Source organism: Fringilla coelebs (genome assembly GCF_963513975.1).
Source record: "Fringilla coelebs genome assembly, chromosome: 8".
NCBI lineage: Eukaryota > Metazoa > Chordata > Aves > Passeriformes > Fringillidae > Fringilla > Fringilla coelebs.
In genome coordinates, this window is record NC_140066.1 from 19960475 (window position 1) to 19984946 (window position 24472).

The 24472-nt window shown below is 39.8% G+C and overlaps 2 protein-coding genes across 3 annotated transcripts; one reads left to right on the forward strand and one right to left on the reverse strand.

Annotated features, from left to right (window-relative positions):
- Positions 1–968: 968 nt before the first annotated feature.
- STAMBPL1 (STAM binding protein like 1) lies at positions 969–11227 on the forward strand (the record flags this gene model as incomplete). Its single annotated transcript, XM_084210376.1, has 10 exons — positions 969–1066; positions 1975–2192; positions 3557–3632; positions 5059–5154; positions 5779–6133; positions 6729–6853; positions 7731–7868; positions 8517–8629; positions 10150–10249; positions 11171–11227. The coding sequence occupies exons 1-10, from the start codon at positions 983–985 to the stop codon at positions 11225–11227; spliced, it is 1362 nt and encodes a 453-aa protein (XP_084066502.1). The 5' UTR covers positions 969–982.
- A 676-nt stretch (positions 11228–11903) lies between these two features.
- On the reverse strand, positions 11904–22337 carry ACTA2 (actin alpha 2, smooth muscle). 2 transcript variants are annotated; one of them, XM_084209905.1, is made up of 9 exons: positions 22300–22337; positions 19646–19816; positions 17835–17963; positions 16436–16546; positions 15859–15943; positions 15619–15780; positions 15186–15377; positions 14124–14305; positions 11904–13348 (listed from the first exon to the last, which is right to left on the reverse strand). In XM_084209905.1, the coding sequence occupies exons 2-9, from the start codon at positions 19772–19774 to the stop codon at positions 13205–13207; spliced, it is 1134 nt and encodes a 377-aa protein (XP_084066031.1). In that variant the 5' UTR covers positions 19775–19816; positions 22300–22337; the 3' UTR covers positions 11904–13204. The 2 variants fall into 2 exon arrangements, with proteins under 2 accessions (XP_084066031.1, XP_084066032.1); XM_084209906.1 differs by lacking the exon at positions 22300–22337 and adding an exon at positions 20735–20871.
- Positions 22338–24472: the final 2135 nt, after the last annotated feature.

A 24472-nucleotide genomic window follows, 5' to 3' on the forward strand; every position in this document is an offset into this window, starting at 1 on the left:
TGTTTTCTTCAACCCAGAGTCCTTTGGCCTCTAGAGAGAGGTGTGCTGAGAAAATATCTTAGCTGAACCCACTCTATGTTTTTACAAAAACATAAGCATGTTTATTGCAACCTGTGAAGAGCCTATGACCTGCAGGACCAAATCTGTTTAGACTGAGCACACATACGAAAAAACACATTAGAAACTTAATTTTCACATTTCCTGTGTAATTTGAGTATTTCATTCCTCTCTTAGAGTTGGGTTTTCTTGTTTTGCCTTAGTTTCCTTTTGGGTTGTTTTTTTGATGACCACAACATCTACATTTTTTCTCTTTACTTCTTCAAAGCTGTGCAAGGAGGAATTTTTATTAGCTGGCTCATCAGAGTTGATTGTATTTTGAATGTTGAAATCAGCAAGCTGTGCAGGTGGAACACATGGTGTTGGAAGTATTTTTTCTTCTTTTTATTACTGATACAAATTTGTGTATAAAGTTTTATTTCTCATAGTTTTAGCAGAAAATAAAGATACCAGATTCATACTTTTTAAAAATATGTTTGTAGACATACACTCAAGGAAACACAGATTCTAAGTCCTCAAACTTCTGCTTTTCACTTAATACTTGAAAGTTAGGGGGTTTTTAAGTTGCTATAAAAATTATAAAAATTATTTATTGTGTTCAAATCCGCTGAAATAACCTTAGTGCAGATCAACTAGTTCACAACTGCACTGTAAACCCTTATGCATTCCCAGTTTAAATTCTAGATACCTGTTAAGTTTTAAATTATTATTAAATGTGCAAGTACTGTGCCATGAAAGTAAGTGAGTGGGTGCTGGCATGCAAAGTTACGTGACATTTGAATATATTTCTAATCTGAATGACTTATTTTTTCCAGCACACAACCACAATCAACATATCTATATTCCAGTTTCCCTTGGGCTATTAAACCCTGAGACATCTGGTGGCAAATACTGAGCTCAGGATTGGTACTGGCCTTTCAGTCAGATGGAGACTTGGGAGGAAAAGAGCAATCTCCTTGGTTTACAGGCAGACAGCAACATGGAGCAACCATTCACTGTCAGCTCATTGGTATGTATTACAGAAAAATGTTTCAGTGGCTGAGCAACCTCTCTGCCAGTTAGGAAAAATTTCAAGAGAGCTGTTTAGCAGTGGTGGCTCTCAGCTCCGTGGGTCTCTTCCTGCATGCTGCCTGACAGTTTTGTTGGAATTTATTCTATTTCTGTATGTGTGATTTATGGGGTGTCCACAACCAGATTTTTAAGAATTTGAAATGAGCATTTTGAATAGAAAGAGTAAAAAATTTCATCAAAGTGAGAGGAAACAACTTGCAGTAGCCACTTATTTATTTATTTATTACCATTATTTAATAAATAATACATACATAATTTATTAGGGTAATGACCATAATAAGCAGCTGTTGTTCTTCTTCAGTAATTAGTTCAAACTTCTTAGTCTTTAACTGCCTCATTTAAAACTGGAAATGAAGATTTGAAGAGAACTGTTGACTCACCAGAGGAACTTATTGCTCTTTGTTTCCTGAACTATTTCTAGCAGTCAAATGCTATACGTCATGTAATAGGAGTCTGACTATTCAGGACATCCATCAAAGTATTTCAGTAACTTAAGACAGAACCTTGTAGAATTCATGTGTGTGGGTTTTTAAAGAGGACACACTTTGTACTGCCTTTGGTAATTTTTAAAGCAATTTACTTAATTTTTTTTCCTACGGGGTTTTTCCTAATTTTATCGTTTTTTTGCTGCTTTCGGAGGAAATAAAATCACTTTTCTTTTTGATCACAATTACTTGCAACTGAGAAATATGTTGTAATGTTTCAACTGTGGCTAGAGGTGGAGAAACCAATGCCTATTTTCAGAAAAAAAAACAGTTGACTATTTCCCTCGAGCTTCTTGACTGAGACCACTTACTGAAAGCGAAAGGACGTATTCTCTTACCTAACGGGACTGTTCTTTTTCAGAGAAAGCTGGTAGCGATTCCTGACCACACAGACATCTCAGTGACCCCGGAGGAGAGGGTGCGCGCCTTGAGCAAGCTCGGCAGCAACATCACCATCAACGAGGACATCACTCCGCGGCGCTACTTCCGATCGGGCGTGGAGATGGAGCGCATGGCCGCCGTCTACATGGAGGAGGGCAACCTGGAGAACGCCTTCGTCTTCTACAACAAGTTCATCACGTAAGGAAGCCTCTGCAGCTGATAATTCTGAGTAAACTGAAGTGGAGAGCTGCCCTGAGAACCCCTTTAGATGAGGAGGGATTTGTTTAATGTGTCCTTGCAGAACAGCTCTGCTCTCTGGAGGTATTTCACACTGAGCTTGGGCTTTGTTGAAACTTCCTGCCACCTTTTCATGTGGTTGTCCTATCCACGTGTGAACTGCCAGGCTTGAATTAACCTAACATACAGAGGTCTGAGTTTACTCTGCCAGGCCGTACCATGAGCACTGCTGCCCCCAGATTATTCTTTATGTATCAGTATGTTGGTTAAATACAATTTTTGACTTTAAGAGCAATGTTTAAATAAGATTTCTAAGCCTTTAGCAGTTATGTCCCATGAGCATCTGCTGATCTTAAGGATGGTAGTATTGCACAATAATAAAAAAGCACGAGAGAAGTGTTTTCTTGCTTTCATTTTACTTTTTTCCCCCCAAAAGAATTAAGTATAGTTTATTGTTTCTTTCAGGAATAAATGCAAAATCTACAATGCATGTTCATGATTATTCTCCTTACCACAAAAGAGCAAATCTGGCCAGCTTTCATTACAACTCTCAAAATAGACAGCTGAAAAATATATCACTGTCAGATTTAAACTTTTAACCTAGCTAGTTTTGCTGTAGGATTGATTGGTTTGTTTTATTACTTCAGAAAGGTTTGGGGGTTTTTTACTGTGTATATTTTAAATTTTTGTAAAGGAAACATACTTCCTCCCTCCTTATTTCCTCATACTCTGAAAACTAGACCAAACCTTTCCTAGCCCACCTGTTTTCAAATGTATCTATCTCTATAAAAAGAGGGTCTGGATGTGAATATTGGGCAAATTGCTGAAAGAATGATAGCAGCTGTACAGAGCAAACTCTTTGCACCTGAGCCTTGCCATAATTTATCTGTACAGCTCGTTCTGGTAAAACTACCTGCTTTAGTGACAGTCAGTATTGCATTCTTGTCTTCCATTGGAGAGTCAGCATTTTGGCTAAAAACAGATAAAGAGAGTAGAAATAGGATTTACTAGCACGGACTAGAGTGAAGGGTGGTTTTGAGGGATATTTTTAGATGCTGGCTGCTAGTTAGCCCTTTTTTTTTAACCTAACCCAGTACTAATGGAAACCAAAATATATCAGATGTGGAAAACAATCTCCTGTCCTTATTCTGTGTGTCCCATTCAGGTCCACACCATATTGTGTTGGTTTAAACATGTGTGTAGAACCCTGGTCCAAGTCATCTGGAATTCAGTGTTTAACAGTTATGTGAAACTGATTTTTCTGCCAGCATGAAAGCTGTTATGGATATTCTTCTGACTAAACACAGGCATGTTTAATTTTCTAGGTTGTTTGTAGAAAAGCTGCCCAGTCACCGAGACTATCACCAATGTGCAGTACCAGAAAAACAAGATATTATTAAGGTAGGGTTATGGTTTCCTGGTATTTATGAAATGTTTTACTCAGAACCTCTTCATTTTTCCCAGCCCATATAGGCCATAGCTTCTTTTTCCCCAGAGCACCCATAGCAGCCATCACAGCTTCAATTTCTGATACTTTTCTCCACTACTTATAAATGTTTTATGTTGGAAATTAAATTATTGATCTAAAACATGAATGAGATTGGTCTGAGTAAGTTGGTAGGTTGTTGGGAGCCCAGGTACATCTATTTCTGAAAGTTTGCATATTAAAAATGCATATGTTAGTAGTACTTAGTTTGATTCTGGTCCCAATGATGTGAATGGAGAATGGTCCAAACTGACTATTGCAAACAGAAGGAGAAATGTGTGGCATTACTGATGCCTGTGCAGTATTTGCTTACTCTGCTAAATAAGTAAAGTACATATTTTTTCTTTATTACCAAATATGTATTTACTTAGTTTTTACCAGATTTTTTTCCCTCCACTTCCATACAAAATAGTTTTGCTTTTGTTTTTTCCCCTCTAGAAAATAAATCCTAAATAAATTTTAAGTATAGCCTTAGACTGATCTTAAAACAGCTGGAACTGCCCAGTGAGAATTTCTAGCAGGACCATGAGTGTCTCTTGCTCCGTGCCCCCATGTTTGCTTCCTTTCTCTACCGTTAAACTGAATGTTTTACTCAAAACCAAAACAATCTATGCCAAAGTTCTGACTGTGGTCCACTAGGAGAACATCCCTACTGAGAAAGGGCATCTAACATTGCTTTCTCCTGTGGCACTCAGTAGCACTAAGCACATTGACACTTTCCCTCCCTTGCCTACAGCCTCTGAATTATTTTGAAGTAGCCTCCACATGAGTGGAAAGCATTGGGTATTGGTTCTGTTTTATAGGAAATGTTGTTTTGCCAGGTCTGTGACAGAAAGCTACAAGTATAACTATCTCTTCAAAAAAGCTTTTTATTTTTTCCACTTGGAAAGGGGCATATTCAGACATATTTCTGACTGGGAAGTTCCAGAGAGAAATGCAGTGATCCTACCTGAAGCTCTCTAAGTTGGCTTTAGCAGTTTTTTACGAATTACGCCTACAACAAAAATATTAGTCATCACACACCGATTAAACAAGACAGAGATAACAGACTCCTACCAAAAGGACTAATCTTTCCTTGAGATAAGAAGCAGCCATGTCACATGTTTCACTAATGTAAATCAATATATTTATTGAAACCAATGTACTATAGAAGTTTCATAAACTGATGATATAGTGTGTATTTTTTCTTTTGCTGGTTTTTTTTTTCCTGTGAGAAGAGCAGGTTTTTTTCTGTTTTGTATTTTTTAAAAATCTGTGTTACAGCTGAGTTTGTTTTCCAGGTGACTCTTTTAAAAAGTGAAAAGTAAACTTATTTATCTTTTTCTCCATCCCACCTCAAAGAAATTGAAGGAGGTTGCATTTCCACGGACAGACGAACTGAAAAGAGATCTTTTAAAAAAATATAACTTAGAATATCAAGAATACATGCAACACAAAGTAAGTTTTATATGATTATTAAATGTTGACATGAATATTTTTCTGTCATATAAAACTTAAAAATTAAGCAGTAAAATGCCAGTTTTACAAAAAGCTAATAATTTCCTGAGCTGCTTAGGAATGACTTTTCATTGCTTCTTCAGAATCAGCTGGTCATTTAAAAATAAGTAATGCAAATGTATGCTAGGAAATACATGCACTGCCATATTTACTTAATAACTGTCTACAGAGATCCAATTAGGTTTTTGGTATGCTCTGATGTCGCCTTATAAAGAAAATTAAATTGATACTCATGTCCATAAGTAGAAAAGATTCCTTGGCTCCAAATGTGCTCTAATTTGAATTGAGATTGAAGCCACTGAAAACAGGATCTATAGCTTAAAAACTTGTCTTGGAAAAAGAATCCAAGAAACGTCTTTTTTGTTCCATCCATCAATGCTATGTTTTCCATCCTACCTTTGGGGATATAGTTGTATTTTCTAGTTCAGTAACCAGGTTCCAAAAGAGTTCATTTTTAATGACAGGATTTTATGGTTTTATTGAACTGTTAGATGGATCCTTTCCTTCCATTTTTCCTAGCATTTTTGGTGTTCTGAGAATGTCACTACGTTGTGTATGTTTCAGAACAAATGTAAAACTGAATTTCTGAAGAAACTGGAGCACCAAAAGCTGATAGAGGCAGAGAAGAAACGAATCGCACACATGCGGCAGCAGCAGCTCGAATCGGAGCAGTTTCAGTTCTTTGAGGATCAACTTAAGAAGCAAGAGCTAGCTCGAGATCAGAAAATCAAAGAGAGTGTGGTTATGTCTGAACAGATAGATGGGAGTATGCTCTCTTGTATTTCTGTACCAGAGAACAGCTCCTTATCTGCGGCGCTGCTGGAGAAAAAGGAGAGGCGCGGCACCTCTGGCTGTGCTGGACATTCGCCACCAGTGGAACGGGTCTTGAAGGCAGCAGCTACTCTAAGTGCTGTTCAGAGTAAGTGCAGACTTTTTGTCCCCCCCTATTTTATTTTGTCTACCTGCATATGTCTTTATTCGCTGTGAGGATGCCCATGCTGAAATAACCATGAACATTCTGTGCAAACACAGCAGTCCCTTATAGTTTCTTCATTTTAAGAGGGAGAGCTGCAAAGTTTCACATTTTCCATTTGAGTACCAATGGATGGATACAGAGATTGAGAATTAGTGTTCCTGTGAAACGAACTCTGAATCTTTCCATGGGCCTCAAGGGAACAGAAACAGAACCTGCAGTGGCTCCCCCTGGAAAGCCCTGGCCTGGGAGATGGTCCCAGCTGACTGTCACCTCAGGGACAGGCTAATGAGCATATCTTGGGGGTTGGTGGCTTCAATTTAGATGAAGTGCTTGTCCTGTAGATTTATTCTCATTAGAAGCCTATGATGTGGTAAGTATAATCCTTCCACTTGTAGTAATATAGTATAATACACTGTGTATATTTCCTTATTTTAGGGATCTTCATTGTGTTATTGTGTCAGCTGGTAGCTGTAAATGCCTTTTTTATCTCTCTTTCTCTCTTTCTTTTTTTTTTTTTTTTTTTTTTATTCTTGGTTAGCTCAATTGGCCGAAGCACTCAGAGGTGTCATTTTGCCCAGGGATCTCTGTCACAAATTTCTGCTGCTGGCAGAGGCAAATACAGTAAGAGGAATAGAGACATGTGGAATTCTCTGTGGAAAACTGGTACAGTTTAACCCTCGTATTTTTATGGGGAAGACATACTTGATAGTGCTGTAATATCCTGTGATGTATTGATTTCAGAGCAACAGCAGATATAAATGGTTAGCCTTCCATGTAATGAACTTCATATTGTAACCTTGAGTGGCTATTTCAGCACTGTGGGCTTGCTTTGTTGGGGGAACATCTGCTCAAAGCACGCTGCTATTGCTGTAAAGCCTAGCAAGTTTTTCAGCATGCTGTACAATGCAGGCTTTTTCGAGTACTTTCTCTGGCATTCATCTAAGGTAAGTGAGGTTTAGTTACAGGACAATGAAATATAAAGACTGCCCGAATCCACTGGAGTCATCAAATGATTTATGGCACAACAAAACAGAAATCCCCCCATCAAGCTGTAGAACATTTGATTTTCAGCCTGTTTTTTTTCCTTTGACCTAGATTACACTTAATGTCCTCTGAGAGCGGGGAAAGATGTCATGGCTGATGCTGACATGAAGAATCTTAGATGATCCCAAGTGTATTTGAACTGCATGAAGGGAAGGAATGGCAGTATTAGTCTTGTTTCACAGAAAATCATGATTGTTTTCTCAAAGCTCCTTTATGTGTTTTTAATTATTTCAAAGGACAGTCTCTTCACACTGATCACTGAGAACAGTCCAATACAACAGTTTTGTGCTGTGACTAATACTACCCTGTATGCTTTCATGATAAAATGCTAAGGCACATTTTTAGGTACAGTATGTTGGTAGAGCTGCACTGGAATCAGTGGAGCTGGAATCAGTGGAGCTGTACTGTTTTGTTTTAGCTGACATCTTTCAGATTTTGATTCAGCATTTATTCCTTAGGCAGTCTGTTCCACCCTAAGTCAATGTTTGTTTTGCAGACTCATAATGAATTTACTATTACACATGTAATAGTGCCAAAGCAAACTTCAGGACCAGACTACTGTGACATGGAGAACGTGGAAGAATTATTTGGTATTCAGGATCAGTATGATCTCCTCACTTTGGGTTGGATCCACGTATGTATGACTCATAGATTATGGTTTTCCTATATTGGCTCTACATACTATCTGGGGAAAAAAAAAGAAATAAACAAAAGAAACAACTGGAGTAATACAAATTTGCTTACTGAATTCAAATTCCAGTGATGTAAATAAGCATTCACGTTCTCCACAGAGAACTCCTTAATGCAATTGAGGCATCCTGTTGACACAATGGGCCTACTTTTGCTGGTACAACTTTTTTTAATGTTGATTTAGGGGTATTTTATTACTATCTAATGCCATATTCAAAAGTCAGGGAGGGATGCATTGTGTTGTTTAAACTTTATATTAGTTTTCCTCTTAGACATTTTCAGCAATTAAATAGTTTCCATTTGTCTTGTGCTTCTCCATTCCACCTTTTCCCCCGCATGATCAGAAAATTGCTTGTATATCTGATTGTGAACATGCCTCCATGAGACTCATCCTGAAAAGCCTTCTTTTAACCTCCAGGTTGAACAGTGTAGAACAATATAGACCCTGGGCTGAGAAGAACTTTAGAAACCAGCCTGGGGAAGTACTGATGGTTTCACTTGTAACAAATTATTTTTCCTACTTAAATGAATGTTGACCTTGACCTGTAAGAAATATTTCATGATGTTGAGTTTTCCCTTTCTTTTTCTGTAGACACATCCAACACAAACTGCATTCTTATCCAGTGTTGATCTGCATACTCATTGTTCTTATCAGCTAATGTTGCCAGAGGCCATTGCAATTGTTTGTTCACCAAAGCATAATGAGTAAGTTCAGATTTTTTAAGTAATATTTTGGTACTTTTCCATGCTTCTTGTCATAAAATCTGATCAGATGCAAAGGGTCCATGTCAACTCAGGGAAGGGCACAAACATTGTTCAATACTATGCATAGAGACTGACTGAAATGCAAGTCGAGGCTACTTAGAGAAAACATTTGTTTTTTGTAAGTAGCCTAGACTTGCATTTCTGTCAGTCTCTATGCTATTGTTTCTCTTCTCCTTCCTCCACAGACCCAGGTTTTAATTTTTTTTTTTAAATATATTCTGCTCAACAAAGTAATAACTACAGAAGGTATTCTTCTGGAGTACTCATTGCCAATGCCCTACCTCAGATCTGTCTTCATTCTGACTGCTTAAGGGTGTGGAGGGAGGTTAGGCTTATTTCTCTAGAATGATATGAAAATTGCAGTTTGCAAAGCAGAAGGGTAAAATTCACTTTTTTGATAATAAGGATCTATTTTTGAATTTCATAAATTACAAACTATGTATCTGGACAAAACTAGAATAGTGCAAATATTAATGTAAAGGTTTGTAATGGAACAGGTTTCCCAGAGATGTCATGAAGTCTGCATCCTTGGAGATAAGCAAAACATGACCAGACATGGTCCTAGCAGCCTGCTCAAGGTGATTCTGCCAGAGCAGGGGGACTGGACCAGACAGTCTTCAGAAGTTCCTTCCAACCTCAACAAATTTGTGATTCTCCTTTGGTGTGCCTGGCATTTCAGATTGCCAGGGCTAACTCCATTCTTTAGAGTGTGCATTTTTTCAGCCTTTCCTTCTGGCCTTCTGCCTCAGTAGATGTGGATCCTGTCCTAACTTCCTAAATGGGCTCTTCAGGTAGCAGAGGTGTGAACCCAGACTGAGAGGCAAGGGCACAAGCACCAGCATTTCTCACCCTGAGCATGCCTGCATGCCTTTCCAAATTTCTGCTCTTACCAGCCGCTCTCACAGTTGATGTTGATACCCTGTAACCAACTCTAACCTGTCACATTTAAATGGTCAGGTGCTGCCCTGCAGGTAATAGGTTCTCTTTACAGAAGGATGGCTTTGTAACATTTTATTCAGTACCTAAAGAGTTGCAGCAGTGCATTTTCTAATGCTTTGTGTGATTACCCAAAAGAGGGGGGAGGATGTGCTCCTGCTAGTCATTTACACAGCTGGTTTAAAGGCTGTTATCTTTTAAGTTGCCCTGGCTGAAATGCAGTCCAGAACACGTAAGTTTGCATCTGTTCCTGTGTGAACCAGCCTAACCTGCCTAACAGGAACAGCACCAGTACTGGGATCCTTTTTGTCCCCTTCCCCTCAGCATCTCTTACTTTACAGGAATACAACTCCCCTTGATTTAAAATACCTTTAAAAACCCAGCTCAGCCGGGGCTCCTGTGTATTGAAGGTCACCAAGCACCTTTCTGTTGTCCTGCTCTTAAGCAAAGCAATTTGTATGTGAAACCTTGGATGTGTACTGTGGGAGCAGTGTGTGACAGGAGTTTCATGTTCTGCTTTTCAGCACTGGCATCTTCAGACTGACTAATGCTGGCATGCTGGAAGTTTCTGCTTGTAAAAAGAAAGGATTCCATCCACATACAAAGGACCCTAGGTTATTTAATGTAAGTATATAATTCAACACAATTTTTACTATTCAAACTCCTGACCATGGTTCTGCTGAAAGCAGAAACTTGAGATTAGATTTCTTAATAATTTTCCCCCTGTTTTACTAATTCATTACCCTTAGTTCACTGACCAAGGTAAACAGCAGGAGACTACTTAAGCAGCCATGAGGTGAGTGTTACAAGCTGCCATTCAGGTGGTGGTTAACTACAGGTAGTTACTATCAGTCACCACGTTTACCTGCTTTCAGAAGGAGCAAAACCCACATTTTCAAATGGGAGTTACTCTTGAGCTCTTCAGTTTTTAAGCAATGAATCACTTCATCTCTCCAATTTTGGTGCCCCAGCAAAACATCCCAGCTGCTTTGAAGTGCAGCTGTAAGTAGGTTAAACCCTTCATTGCCAAAAGTTTGCCCTGGCTTCTCTGAGCATTTCTCTGTAACTGGTGTATCTTTTGTTGTTTCAGTAGCATAATGGTGTATGTGTGGCTGAGCAGCACAGTCAGCCAGAACTGTCTTCCAGCTAACACTGGCATTTCTGATAAGAGCCTTTTCCTTTGAATAATTAGGTGTTTGGGTTTTTTCAATGAGGTTCATTTCAAACACAGAAGAGTCTCCTATAGATTAAAATAAAATGACCCAATACAGAGAAGTCATGCTGAGAGACACTGGAAATTACTGTATTGTCAGGCTCTCTGAATGTCAGCATTAGGCCTCAAAAGGAGAAGTCAGTTTTTTGTTTTGTTCTGTTTTTCATCATTGAGTGTAAGGATAAAGAGAAGGTAGTCCAGCTTCAAAAAAAGTTAAGATTTTTGTTCCGTGTAGGTTCTTTTCAGTGGACTTTTGCACATGTAGTTCATGGATGAAGTTACTGGGTATTTTACTGAGATTTCTGAGAGTAATGGGTTGACTTCTTCTGCAGCCATGTACCCATGTGGTTGGGAAAGACATAAAGATAATCGTGCTGGATCTGAGGTGATACGGATGAACCACAACAACGTACTCTGCAAAAGGCCAAAAGAGAAAAATGGATTCCTGTTTTTTCCTACATTTTCAGAAATTACTTTTATATTTATACATTTTAGAATGAATGGTTTGATATTTATTCCTCTAGCCTGTTTTGGAGTTATTTTGTTGCGCTGTCAAGATGGAGTTCAGTGGCATTAACCCTGAATCTGTAAACAAATCTCACCCATAAAACACAACAATAAAATGAACTTCAAACTACAGTAACTGTGTTGAAGTAAGTAATGTTTCTTTTGTCACTTTTTTGCATTAATTGACTTCTGAGAATCAGGTGTTTTTAACAGTGGTTGGCTTTTTATATGTAGTAGAGGCAAATCAATCAGCTTAGGTGATTTTTTTTCCGTCTTCTTCTCCTGTCCAACTTCTATAGCTCAAGTTCCAGCTATTAAGCAGAAGATACGTAGAAATATCCAAATCCTTTACCTGAGAGCTGATCCTCACCATTTGGGGATAGCAGGGATGCATCAGAATCTCTTGGTGAAATGTGTCTTCTCCAGCAACCTGCCATTAGAGACTTTAAATTGAAAGACACTTCTTATCCTGAAAAGGATTTCCTCAATCTATCTACAGTTAGATAAAAAGATCTAGACAGAGTTAGAAGAAAGAGCCATACAAAGCTATTTGCTTTTACAAGAGTTTATTTAGTAACTGGTCCAAGAACCTAGATGACCTATACTTTAAATAATAAGGTTAGTACAAAGAGGTTTGCAACATGTGCTAACAGTCAGAAGCTGGACAAGATCTGAAACCCTGGGGTTATGAGGACATGGTAAATTACAGGTGCTGTTGCAAAGAGCTTACAGTTTGAAAGGTAACAAGTAACAGGCAAGTGAGGTAAACTATTGAGCTGAGAGAGGAAAATAGGTTAACAAAAATAAATAGCATCCTTTATCCTGAATTCTAATGAATACAGATTGCAGCAAGTTCCTTAGAAGTGACCTTTTCCAGGTCTGTCTCAGTGAATTCTTTATTCATATATATATACTTCTAAGACAGTGTTACTGGCTTCAGCTTCTAAACATATACTTCTAGCTGATGTGTTTAAGAATATAAATGAAATCAGAAAAATCACAGAAAAAGAAAATTGTCAGAATTATTTTAGCTGCTTTGAACACATTATCCCTCCCCTTTAAAAAAAAAGTTCTGAAAAGAAAGTATATTAAGCCAGCTTAATTACCCTTTAGATCTTGCTAGAAATCACAAAATAAAAATAATAGGCTGCACTCATCCTGAGGGCATACAATAAAAAAGTCATATGTGTGACCTACTATTAGTGTTTAGATATGCTCCCAAAGGAACAGGTTTTACTTCTTTAAAGAAAACACAGGATTGTTGTGGTACATATCATACACCCCTGGGCCATCAACTGTAAGAAATTAGCTTTTCCAACATGACAGCTGTGAAGCAAGAAGTGATGTGGACAGATAATATTTCTGGATAGAGCAGATGCAAAGCAGCGTGCCCATGATATTGAACATGATATTCCTGATATTGAACAGATGCTGTGCTCCTTTGGTACTGCCTAAAACTTTGTAAGAACCATGCCTGGTTCTGTCTGCAGATTAAAATGTTTTCTGAGGCTAAACTTTGAGAACATGCAGCCTGACAGGTGAGCATCTTCTGGCATTGGTATCATCGAGCTAAAGGTACCACCATTTCTGTTAAGCCCAGTGGAGTGTAATAATAAATTCATGTCACAAGATGGAGCTTCAAGCCAGCTGTAATGGCATCTCCACACACTCATGGCGTGGCTTTTGTTTTTGTTTTAAATAGGAGCAGCAATTTCATAGCATATTTAAAATTTATTTTAAGAAATACACAGTATCCAATTAATTAGATTAATTACGATGAAGGATTTATGGAATGAAATTATAAGAATGTACTTCCCTGAATACATTCACACTAAGGAGACATATAAAGAAAAGGCAATTTAAAAGCATTTGCGGTGAACAATGGATGGGCCAGCTTCATCATATTCCTGTTTGCTGATCCACATCTGCTGGAAAGTAGAAAGGGAAGCAAGGATAGAGCCTCCAATCCAGACTGAGTACTTGCGTTCAGGAGGAGCAATGATCTGTTTAAGAAATAAAAAATTAAGTACAACTGTCTACTATGAATAAAATACATTTTTATACAAAAATACTAAAGCAGAGATCTGTGATATTAAAAAAAACTGCACCTATGTGCTAGTGCTATCCATTGCTGCAAGCAGGAAAGTTTAGAATTTGTTATATAAATCTATACCCTCAAATTCTCTGCCTGACTCAGCCTCCTCAGTGACCCCTATCCCTGGTGCACTCATGTACTCCTGAGTATATATGAGAAAAGGGGAGATAATTGCTCTGGAAACACATAATGACAGTCCAGGTGGGCTTGAAAAAATCAATGACCTCTGGAGCACTACTTTTGGTATAGCTGATAAAATGTTTGTAAAGCAAAGAACAGAAGACTTGAAGTAGCAGAAGAAAGATTAGTTTGTCAGGGTCTCTTTCAAACTTGTAAGCCAAAGACAAAACCAGCATTCCCTCTCTCCCATGTCCATCAGACTAGAAGGGCTGAAGAAGCTCACATACAGCCTCAGGGGAAAATTTATGCTTCTGGGTTCATGCTGTTCCTTGGTCACATTAGGACATTTTACCAAAATCAACATGAACAAGGAAAGGAGAGAAAGCTCTCTTTTTCCAGCAACCAAAATTACCAGCTGCTGATTATTTGCTAGATAATCCAGATGTGATTCAGAATGTGCTGAAAGTACTTACTTTGTAAGGTGTTGCAAATTTCACTAGATCTTTGAGTACTTTGTAAATGCCAGCTCATATAATCTACAAATGGTTGTATATATACCATACCTTGATCTTCATGGTGCTCGGAGCCAGAGCAGTTATTTCCTTCTGCATCCTGTCTGCAATGCCCGGGTACATTGTGGTGCCTCCAGAGAGCACATTGTTGGCATAAAGATCCTTCCTGATGTCTATGTCACATTTCATGATGCTGTTGTAAGTGGTTTCATGAATGCCAGCAGACTCCATGCCTGGGGAGGGTACAGAAGAACACTGAGGAAACAACTCCATACAGAGACTTAAAATTGTTAATGCAGAACTGATATGCTGTTTAGTGACTTTGAAAGACATCAGTCTCAGAGCTTTGGAAATCTGGAAAGTCATTTTGCAGTTGCCTAAATTATTTGCTGAAGAATTCTTTGGTGTACAGCCCTCTTCTCCCCATTACACACAACAAGTCTGGGGGCGTGGAATAGCAAAGTTTCCACTAGGCTTCTGCAGGCAATCTCAATTGTCCTAAGAATTCCTTATATGGTCTTGGAATAATTTGTTTTCTTTTTTTTCCTTTTCAAATTAAGTCAACTCAGAGACAGAACAGTCAAAATATGTCCTAATACCTCTAGGTATGCAACTGCTTTATCTCTGAATTGAAATTCCGCCTATTGGCAGAACTGACACTGGATTTCTGTGTGACCTAGTTGCAAATCTGCCTTCATGGAAGTTGATTAGCATGGCATCATCTTGGCTTTGCTCTGAAAAGGCGCTGAACCGTGGGTTCAGGATTTGGAGCAGTCTTTTGGAAAAATAAAAGTAGGTCTTGCTGCCTGCATGCCCTCCCCACCTCTTCCCGCTCCTGGCAAGCACATTCAAACATACAAAATGGCACAGGCCCAATGCCAGAAGGCAGGAATAAACACCGTGGGTTTATTTTGGGAAAGCATTTTGGCTAATTGTTTAACATGAAGTTCTTCCCACCACATTAATAGACCTGTTCGAAAAGATTGTTTTATACTGGGTGCTACACACCTTTGTGTGTTGGTCTGGGTGAGTTAGTGGTGGGGTACAAGCAAAAGGAAATAGGGACTTGGTGTTTCTGTGCAGTTTACCAAGGCAGAACAGTCATGAACCTACCAATGAAAGATGGCTGGAAGAGGGTCTCTGGGCACCGAAAGCGTTCATTTCCAATGGTGATCACCTGACCATCAGGAAGCTCGTAGCTTTTTTCCAGAGACGAGGAAGATGCAGCAGTGGCCATCTCATTTTCGAAGTCCAGGGCCACGTAACAGAGCTTTTCCTTGATGTCACGGACGATTTCCCGCTCCGCTGTAAAGAGGATTCAGTCTTTAAAATGGCATTCAGGAAGGACACACACATGTTGACCGGTTGTTCCCTTTCACCCTCCAACACCCTCCATTTATATTTTAAACAAATCCTCTGCTAGTCTTTCGAGGGACTTTCACGTTGGAGACCTTCCCATGCCTATTCAACTGCAGATGGTGCTTCTGAGGCCAGGAGAAGCGCTGCCCATGAGCAGGGCTCCGTTTCGGCCCGCGGCTGTCCTTACCAGTGGTGACGAAGGAGTAGCCGCGCTCCGTCAGGATTTTCATGAGGTAGTCTGTCAGGTCCCGGCCGGCCAGGTCCAGGCGCATGATGGCGTGAGGCAGGGCGTAGCCCTCGTAGATCGGCACGTTGTGGGTGACGCCATCCCCAGAGTCCAGCACGATCCCTTTGGGGCGGTAACGCACGGGTCATTCCCCTCGTCCCCACCACTGCAAACACCTGTGCTACCTTCCCCCAGGCTTACCTGTGGTTCGCCCAGAGGCATAGAGGGACAGCACGGCTTGGATAGCTACGTACATGGCTGGCACGTTGAAGGTCTCAAACATGATCTGAAATGCAATTAAAATAGTTGTCTTAACACTGGAGGGTTTAGCTTAGCTGAAGAAATTTAATGAAAAATAGCTAGAATGCAAGGTGTTCATATTTCTCTATGCTTGGTAAAAGCAAGAATGGAAAATACAAAATCTAAATCAAAAGATATTTGTCCTGTAAGGTATCTCCCTGTATTTGGCCTATATCTTTATCATATTAATATAGCCACAGGCATGTATTAAAGATAATTTTGCAATAGGCCTGGGCATAAAAACAGATTAGGATGACAAAGTTTGGACAGACCGGAGTGCTCACATTCAACATGGATACAGTGATTTTCTAAACTATAGGTAACAATATGTAAACATGACAGGTGGCCACTATGTACTTTCCATCTTCCATAACTGAGAGAGACAGATTGCTGGACAGCATGACTAACTGTTAGGATGACATTCCCATCCTGTTGAATGAAAAGATTGGGCTATCCCATCGCTTTAGCGGGAGCTCACCTGTGTCATTTTCTCACGGTTGGCTTTGGGATTCAGGGGTGCTTCAGTCAGCAGAGTCGGGTGCTCCTCAGGTGCAACCCGCAGCTCGTTATAGAAAGAATGATGCCAGATCTGAGGATAGTGAGAGAAGCCAAGGGAAACAAACACCATCAGTTCCAGAGGGGTACTGAGCTCCAGCACTCTGTTTACAGCTCTAGATAGAGGCTGGTGATGTTTCTCATGCAGTTGTTCTTACTGCCTCCACAGAGACTATTGGAACAACTGTAGAAAGAAAAGCACCATCCTCAGGCTTTACTACCAGTAGTATATGACTCACTTTAAGGACACATAAGGAAAATGAATACAGTACTCTTACAATAGAAAAGACAGAACAGGACACACTTGGTTCCAGCAATGCTATTTCAATTATGACTGAGAGGGAAACAGTTCCAGAACAATTCAGAGAGCATACACAGAGTTCAATAGATAATGGGTCTCTTGACAGTTTCCTCTTTTGGTTTGTACAGGCCAGCCCAAGAATTCAAGAAAAGAAACGGAGATAAATGGTTTGTGAGGTTGAAATTCAACTTATGTTTATCACCTCCACACAACTTGCTGCTACAAGTTGTAAAAATCTGAGGCCAAATGAGGCAGTGAGGAGGTTTATACACTGATAAGTAAAACAACCAGAGACATCAGTCTGAAGGCCAAGAAGTCTTTCCTAAGCTTGTTTTCAAGCTGGTGGTCATTAGGGACTGGTTGATATGTTTGGCATCTAAAAGATTTTGCTTTCAAGCAAATGCTACAATACTGAGAGTCATTGAGTGCTGGGTGACTCCACACACTTACAGAGTGTTGGGATGTCCAGACTGTTCCAAATATCCCTATTTTCACTGAACAACATTAAATGGAGATACCATTTTAGAATCTTAGAAATTATATTATCTGTACAGACTATGACTATAAACACAGTTCTGAAAGCCTTTCAGTCAAGTACTGGGTCTGAAATGGATGCATTGCACTGCAATATTGCTAATCTTCCAAGCCTTAAAAAGTATGTGTATAAACACTGCCCTTCTCATCAGAATCACATGCATTTTTGCAGAAACAGATACCTTCTGAAATTCCTTTTTTTACTAGCAAATTGATCTATTCTTCTCTCTTCCTTCCCTTCTCTCTTCCCCTGCCCCCTTCTCAATAACTAGCAAAGATCAGGCTGGAGTAAAAGAACTCCTAATTACAATTTTGAAGTACTCCTGCTCAAGCTTTAGATGCTCATTAACCTTGGCTGTTAACAAGCTTCTCCTTGTACTGTACTGGGTAGCATGACACTTTCATCTAAAATTTAGTGGATATTCTGTAAATATTCGGTTCACATACTTTACCAGCAGTACAGACTGACTTCTCAAAGCTGAAATACCTTCTCCATGTCGTCCCAGTTTGTAATGATGCCATGCTCTATGGGGTATTTCAGGGTCAGGATTCCTCTCTTGCTTTGAGCCTCATCACCCACATAGCTGTCTTTTTGACCCATACCAACCATCACACCCTATAAAATAATACAAATTATGTTAGTCTCTCAGAGAAAAGTGTCATAAAGTAGACAGAACATTAGCTGTGAAACAAATCCAGTTGCCAGTTATACTGGTTACAACATAGTTTACTAATACTAACAAATAGAGTATTATGTGTTGCTCTTAAATTGCCAATATTAAATGTTTCATTATTAAATCTCTGGAGTTCATATTCCACTACAGTTAAGTAAACAGAACAAGTACAATATTAAATGCATCAGGATGAAGTGGGAAAACTGATTTGTTTTATGTTTGTTATTATTTAGGGATGAACAGTCTGCTAAATTATAATAAAGTGGAGTAAAAGCAGAAAGTGATATTGTGCCATCTAAGGGTCAAGATCGAGTGATACACACTTCATATTTCCCAAAGCTTCAGTTTCCACATTTTTTAATCCTCTATCTGAATGCTGTAATACTGTGATTAGGGATGGAGAATTTCAATCTACTGTGTGGACTGCTTTACAGATATTTTCATGGATCCAGTAGAAATTATTAAAGGACCAGAAGCTGAAAACTACTCTGGATGTACACTAGACTCTGTGTTAAAGTCAGAAATAATGAAAGAAAAATAGAATATAGTATGACCCTTTAAGTTCATACTACTCCTATCAGAACTTAGCCATTAGAGATTCCAAACCTTGACATTTCTAAATCCATGACTTAAAAACAGGTATCCCAGATTTGCAATTTTTAATGGGATGATCCATCTGAAATGATCAGGAAAGAAAGGTTCTAGAAATCTGTATTTGTTTCCACTGTAACTATATGGCTTGGTTTTGAGCAATTATTATCATTTACACTAGCTACAGATGATATCACCACCAAATTATGGTAATTCCCAGAGGTGTCAATTAGCCCTCCAGTCCTAGTTTCTATATTGAAAGGCAGGTATGTCTCCAATCCTGGAGAATTTAAAATGCATTTGCTGTGTATATAAAGTCTTCATTTTGCAAAGAGCTTGCCTCTTTCCACCAGGGCCTTGGATGACAGAGAAGCAATTAGGTGGATCTGTTAATTACTTGGATTAGTTTGTTGTGACCTAGACAAGCTGCTCCAATTCATGCTGATGGTGATGTGTCTCATAAACTCTCTATAATTAACAGCTCAGGTAATAAATGTATTCTGCAAACTATTAAAATATAGTGGAATGCATCATATATTCAAATGTAAACCTTGAAGCTAAGGAAACTCAACCCTAGACAGGTACCCATTTCTGGTACAGCTTAATGAATAAAGTCAGAAAGGTTAGGAGAAAGCTAACTGAAAACTTCTGCTTCCTCCTTTAGTCTTCCACACATTACCTATTGTCAGCTTTAAGGGCAGTCAGAATTTCTAGATGTTCCTGTGTTGGGCTTATTTGGATTTTGGGTTGGGTTTCTTTAACTTAGTTTTACTCATCAAGTTCTCTGGTGAGAAATTCGAAATTAAGAGGCAGGGAAAAGATGGTGTAGAAGGGAGTGAGAAATTCTAAAAGGATTCCTTTGCAAGGCAAGGGACTTCCCTTGATTCAGGAGAGTGCCCTGCTGGAAATACTGTGTTACACAGATGACCCCAGGCTGGACTAGCCCCAGACACAGATGGCCCTGGCTGAAGAGCTGGGGACAGGGCAGCAAAGCCTTCTACAAGCCCAGTAAGGAACAACCAAAGTTCATCACCTGGTGCCTGGGGCGACCCACAATGGAGGGGAAAACTGCTCTTGGAGCATCGTCCCCAGCGAAGCCAGCTTTGCAGAGCCCAGAGCCATTGTCACAAACAAGGGCAGTGCTGTCCTCTTCCTCACACATCTTCTACAGCAGTGCCTGTGGCCTTCCAGACAGAAAACAGCTCTGTGAAAACAGCAGGGAAGAACTACATCAAAACCAAAATCACACTCAGGTATCAGAGCCACCCTGGCTACCAGAGTCTGCAGGAGGGGAATGGCCCCAGCTGGGAATCACAAGGACTGCGGGGCTGTGGGAGGGAATGGGATTCCTTCTGAAAGCATGAGAGATATCATCCATGCCTGTGTGCACTAGAGATTAATTCCAGAGGAGACTTCCAGCCCTGCAGCATGGGCAGAGAGATCAGGGAACAGCAAATGTTTATCTAAATTTGGTCTCAGAAATCCACGGCTGGGGGAGGGAGATAAAAGAGAACACTGAACTGACAGCTGCAAAAACAAAGATTCGTTTGCATTGAATTCAGCACAACTTCTCCTGCTTTTCTATCACCCTGACGAAATCCTGACACGTGTGGATAGCTGTTAAAAGGTAAGAGCACTTCAGCTTCCCATTCTAGTTTTGGGCTGCCCAAAAACTAGCTATATTAAATGCTATGCATGTATCTGCATTTCCTGATGGAGATATTAATCCACTGGTGAAGATAGCCAATTAAGTTTACATTTAACCTTTTAAAAAGGTAGAAATTTTCCAAATAAAAAAGGCCAAAAGAAAAAGAAGCAAGTCTTTTCCAGTTCTCCCCTAATCAGTCAGAAAAATAAACCCACCTCTAAAATAAAGTCAGAGACAGTATGCATTTTAAAAACAGGCCATAACGTCTATCATCATTTCAAAGCAGCTAATAAACTACATTTGTAGAGTGACAGAACAATTTATGCCGGTTCCTTGGCTCAGTAAAAAGAAACTGTTTTCTTCCTCTGGTAACAGGAAGATAATATGGGTAATAAAAATGCTTTGAAGGCTTTGTATTGAAGTCCACAGAAACAAGCACTGAATACCAGGACCCAAGAAGAACTATTTGCTCACAATTTATAGCGTGGTAGGGAATCACTTGGCCCACTCCAAGCCTGGGCTTCCTTGCAGAGTTCAACAAATTGCAGTGTGTTAACAGCTAAGGGAGACAGCTGTCATCCAGGGACCAGCTGGCTCCACGTGCAGTCTCCAAAACCTTCTGCTGCAGGAATACTGGAAGTGCAGGCAGAAATGAGAATGGGGTCAGCAAGAGCCATGGCCAATGAGCAAGGGAGGCCACAATCTGTTTGGCTTCTACAATGGATGGAACAAGCACAGACAGCTCCCCCAAATGCTTCACTTGAGATCCTCTGCCTCTCCACGAGACGTGGCTGCAGCCCTGCTCCTGCAGGCTGCGTGGGCAGAGCTCCCAGGAGAAGACAAGGATAGGGAAATCCTAACTTTGTATTCCAGATATTTTATCATTACAACTGTGGAAGGAAAGTAAGTAGCAATTTTTTCATTTATTACACTCCTTAGGCTCTTTATATTAAAATATGTACTGAATGGAGTACAACTGTTATCTAGCATGAATGAACAGACTGGTTTGGACAAACCATTTCCTAATTAGGAAATATGCTTTTCAGCCGTCTGTTTTTGGAACAGCGTTTGAGGTCAGGGGGGTTGCTCAAACCAATGCAGCTAATGCAATGCCAAAAATCACTTGGGGGAGGGGAAGAAGGGGGCAGGAGAGGCTACATTTCTGAGCTCAGTGGACTCTAAATGAAAACCATATTTAGTAATAAAGCACAAAAAGTTGAAAAAATCAGACAGAGGGCTCTGCTACCAACCAATGAGTTACAGCTCAGGACTGCCATGGCAGGCAGTAGCAAGATCTTAGAGCAGCAAATGTCACTGAGTGCTGTGGAAGAAAGGAAATTTTTCATCCAAGTAAACAGTACAGTCTTTAGCCTCTTTCTTCTCCCTGTTTTTCATGCAAATATAATCAATCACCTCCTCAATATCCCCAATAAATTATAAAGAGAACTCCAGCTCCACCAGCGCTGTGTGTAGCCCGTTTGTTAGTGAATGTTTGGCATTTTACAGAACAGTAGTTTCATATACATAGAGACAAGGATGAATACACATGCATCCTCACTTTATCTTATTAGACACTGCTGATTTGCATACTTCCAGCTCATCCTGCAGTCACATTCCATGAAACAGTCTTTCAACTCACACTTGATTCAAAGCACTGAAACAAATCTGCTAAGAAACACTACTACACACCCCATCAGGAACTCTGTCCCAAACTAACACCCCAATGTCACACGGGGTCATTTAAACCAGAGTATATCTGCAACTCCAGCAGTGGCATTACACAAACCATTTCTTTATACACTTGCTGAAGTGCTGGTAGAAGCAGTAAAATTATTAGGGTAGAACTTTTCCTTTCAGAATATAAAATAAAGACAACTCAGTACAGATACTACAAGCATTTTTTTCAACTCAATTCTCATAAGTCTTTTAAGCAAATTACAGCACAGCAGGACATCCTCCTGAACAGCTTCCACTTGGCATTATTTAATTGAAATCCTCCAGCAACCTGTAAATCATGCCATTGGTTCCGTGCCACTTACCCTGACAGCGCTTGGCTGAGGATGGCTGCTCCAGGGTGGTACACTCTGTATCTGAAACCCCAGAGGTTATATAGCCCCTCCAGCTCCTCTCCTCCCACTAGCCTCCCAAACAAGGAGCAGAGACAGACAGAGACAGAGCTGAAGTCTCTAACAAAACCATATAGGGACCTTAATACAAAAAACTCTAATCTGGGTGGCCACAGGCCCTGGGTCTCTTCCACTGCATTCCAGTGTAGAGCTCATGAAACAGGAGGAGACTTTCAGCTGTGTAAGATAAACACTTTAAAACTTCAGGAGAGTTGCTAAAATACAGAGAGAGTGTGCCCACAGTAGATATCCTCTGGCAGGAGGATCATGTGTTCAAACGAGAGAGGTCCAGGACTCCACAGTAACATCCAAGAAGCAGAATGAGAAATTGGAAGGGCAGTCATTTATAACAGGGAAAGTCTTTTTAAACAAGCACCTTGGTGTCATTGAGGATTTTGATAAAAACAATGAATAAATATTTTTGGCCAGCTACACAGCTGCTCAATTTTTCTGTGAAGTCTCTTTTAAAGCTTATAATTTTGCTTGTATAAGAAATATTGCCTACAGCCTTAAGGGTAGTAAAAAAAGCACCGGCTATTGTACAAGATTCACAGAGAAGTCCTTGAAGGTTGTGAAAATGCTCAGTTAAAAGATTGTTATAATCCTCTCTGGTCTGTGATAGGTTAGAATCCATTCTGTTTCTGTGAAAGCTTATTTTCCAGCTCTAGGCTCTGCAGGCCAAATTTGCCCTAGAGCTGCTCCACTGATGCCCACAAACCTGGACTGTCAGAAACTCACATCCCAAATTGTTCATAAGAAAGTTGTTGAATTTTACAACCCCAGCTCTCTTTTTCACTGAACACACATTTAGCAAACAAAGGAACAGTTCTCACAGTACAAGTTATTTTCAGCACAGGCCTGGATTTCTACAGCTCTAGCCAACTGTTCTGTGGACAGATTAATTCTGGTGAAGCAGCCTTTTCACAGCCAACAATGTTCTATCATGAAGTTTGTACAGCAGACAAGAAACAGCATCTCTTTTCTCCATTACCAAACCTTACAAATTCAAAAGTTCTCCAAGCCCACAAGCCAAGAGAGATGTGATAATCCAAGTGAGATCCTTGCTTTGCAAGTCTTGTTACAACAGGGAGAGGCATCGTGCCTTTGTTTATGGAGTGCTAGAGAACTTCCCAGAAAACCACAGTGAAAGTTTTTCTGATGTGAAAATTTAAGGAATAAGCTACTAGCAGAGATAGTAAATAGGCAGGATTATGGATTGAACACCAAAAGGAATTTAACTTTTAAGGAAAGGAACTTCTAAGGAATGTAACTGCTTTGGAGAGTCAGAAACAGAAGCTAGCAAGTGTTGGAACGTGAGCCATGCAAAAGCTATTTATTATTTCACTTCCATCATCAGGGCAAAAGACAGAGATACTTAAAAAAAAAAATGAGAAGAAAAAGGGAAAGAAAAAGAAAAAGGGCAAGAAAATGAAAATACCCATTGAGGTAAGCAAACCAAAACTGAGGATCTAAACAGGCCCTTTCTTTGCATATCTCCAACTGATGTTCAAAGGACAGCCAAAACCAAATTCTTAGTTTTTAAACAACACTCAAGAACATAGCTGAGAAAACTTGCATACCACATATAGAACATAAGGTATCAAATCAGGGAACCTTGGTCAAGGGGAAGGGGAATTTCACACAGCAGAACCCTTCAATGCAGTATCATGTCTGATTTCAATGCAAACATCAATTACCTTCTAGATCAGAAGAAAAACACTGCAAGGTTTTCAGAAACATCATCCTTGAATACTTCTACTGGGACAAAGATTTTAAAAAATCCTAACTTTCTGCCTTACTGAGCAGAAGTTCACAATCCCAAAAAAAGCCTGGTGGTGATTGCACTGTGGTGGGTACAGCACAAGTGGGACTGCAGTGCCAGGTAAACAACCCTTCAGCAGAGCTGGTGCATCATCCACCCCGCTCCTTGGCACAGCTAGAAATACAGGCAACAGTTTTCTACCTTTGGGAACATAAAGGAGACAATGGGCTGGCAGGTATCAGAGACTGGACCTCTGTTAAGCTTCATCATGATTCCTGTAACCTTATCCTAGTGCACACCACAATTACTGCTGGTGGCAGTGGT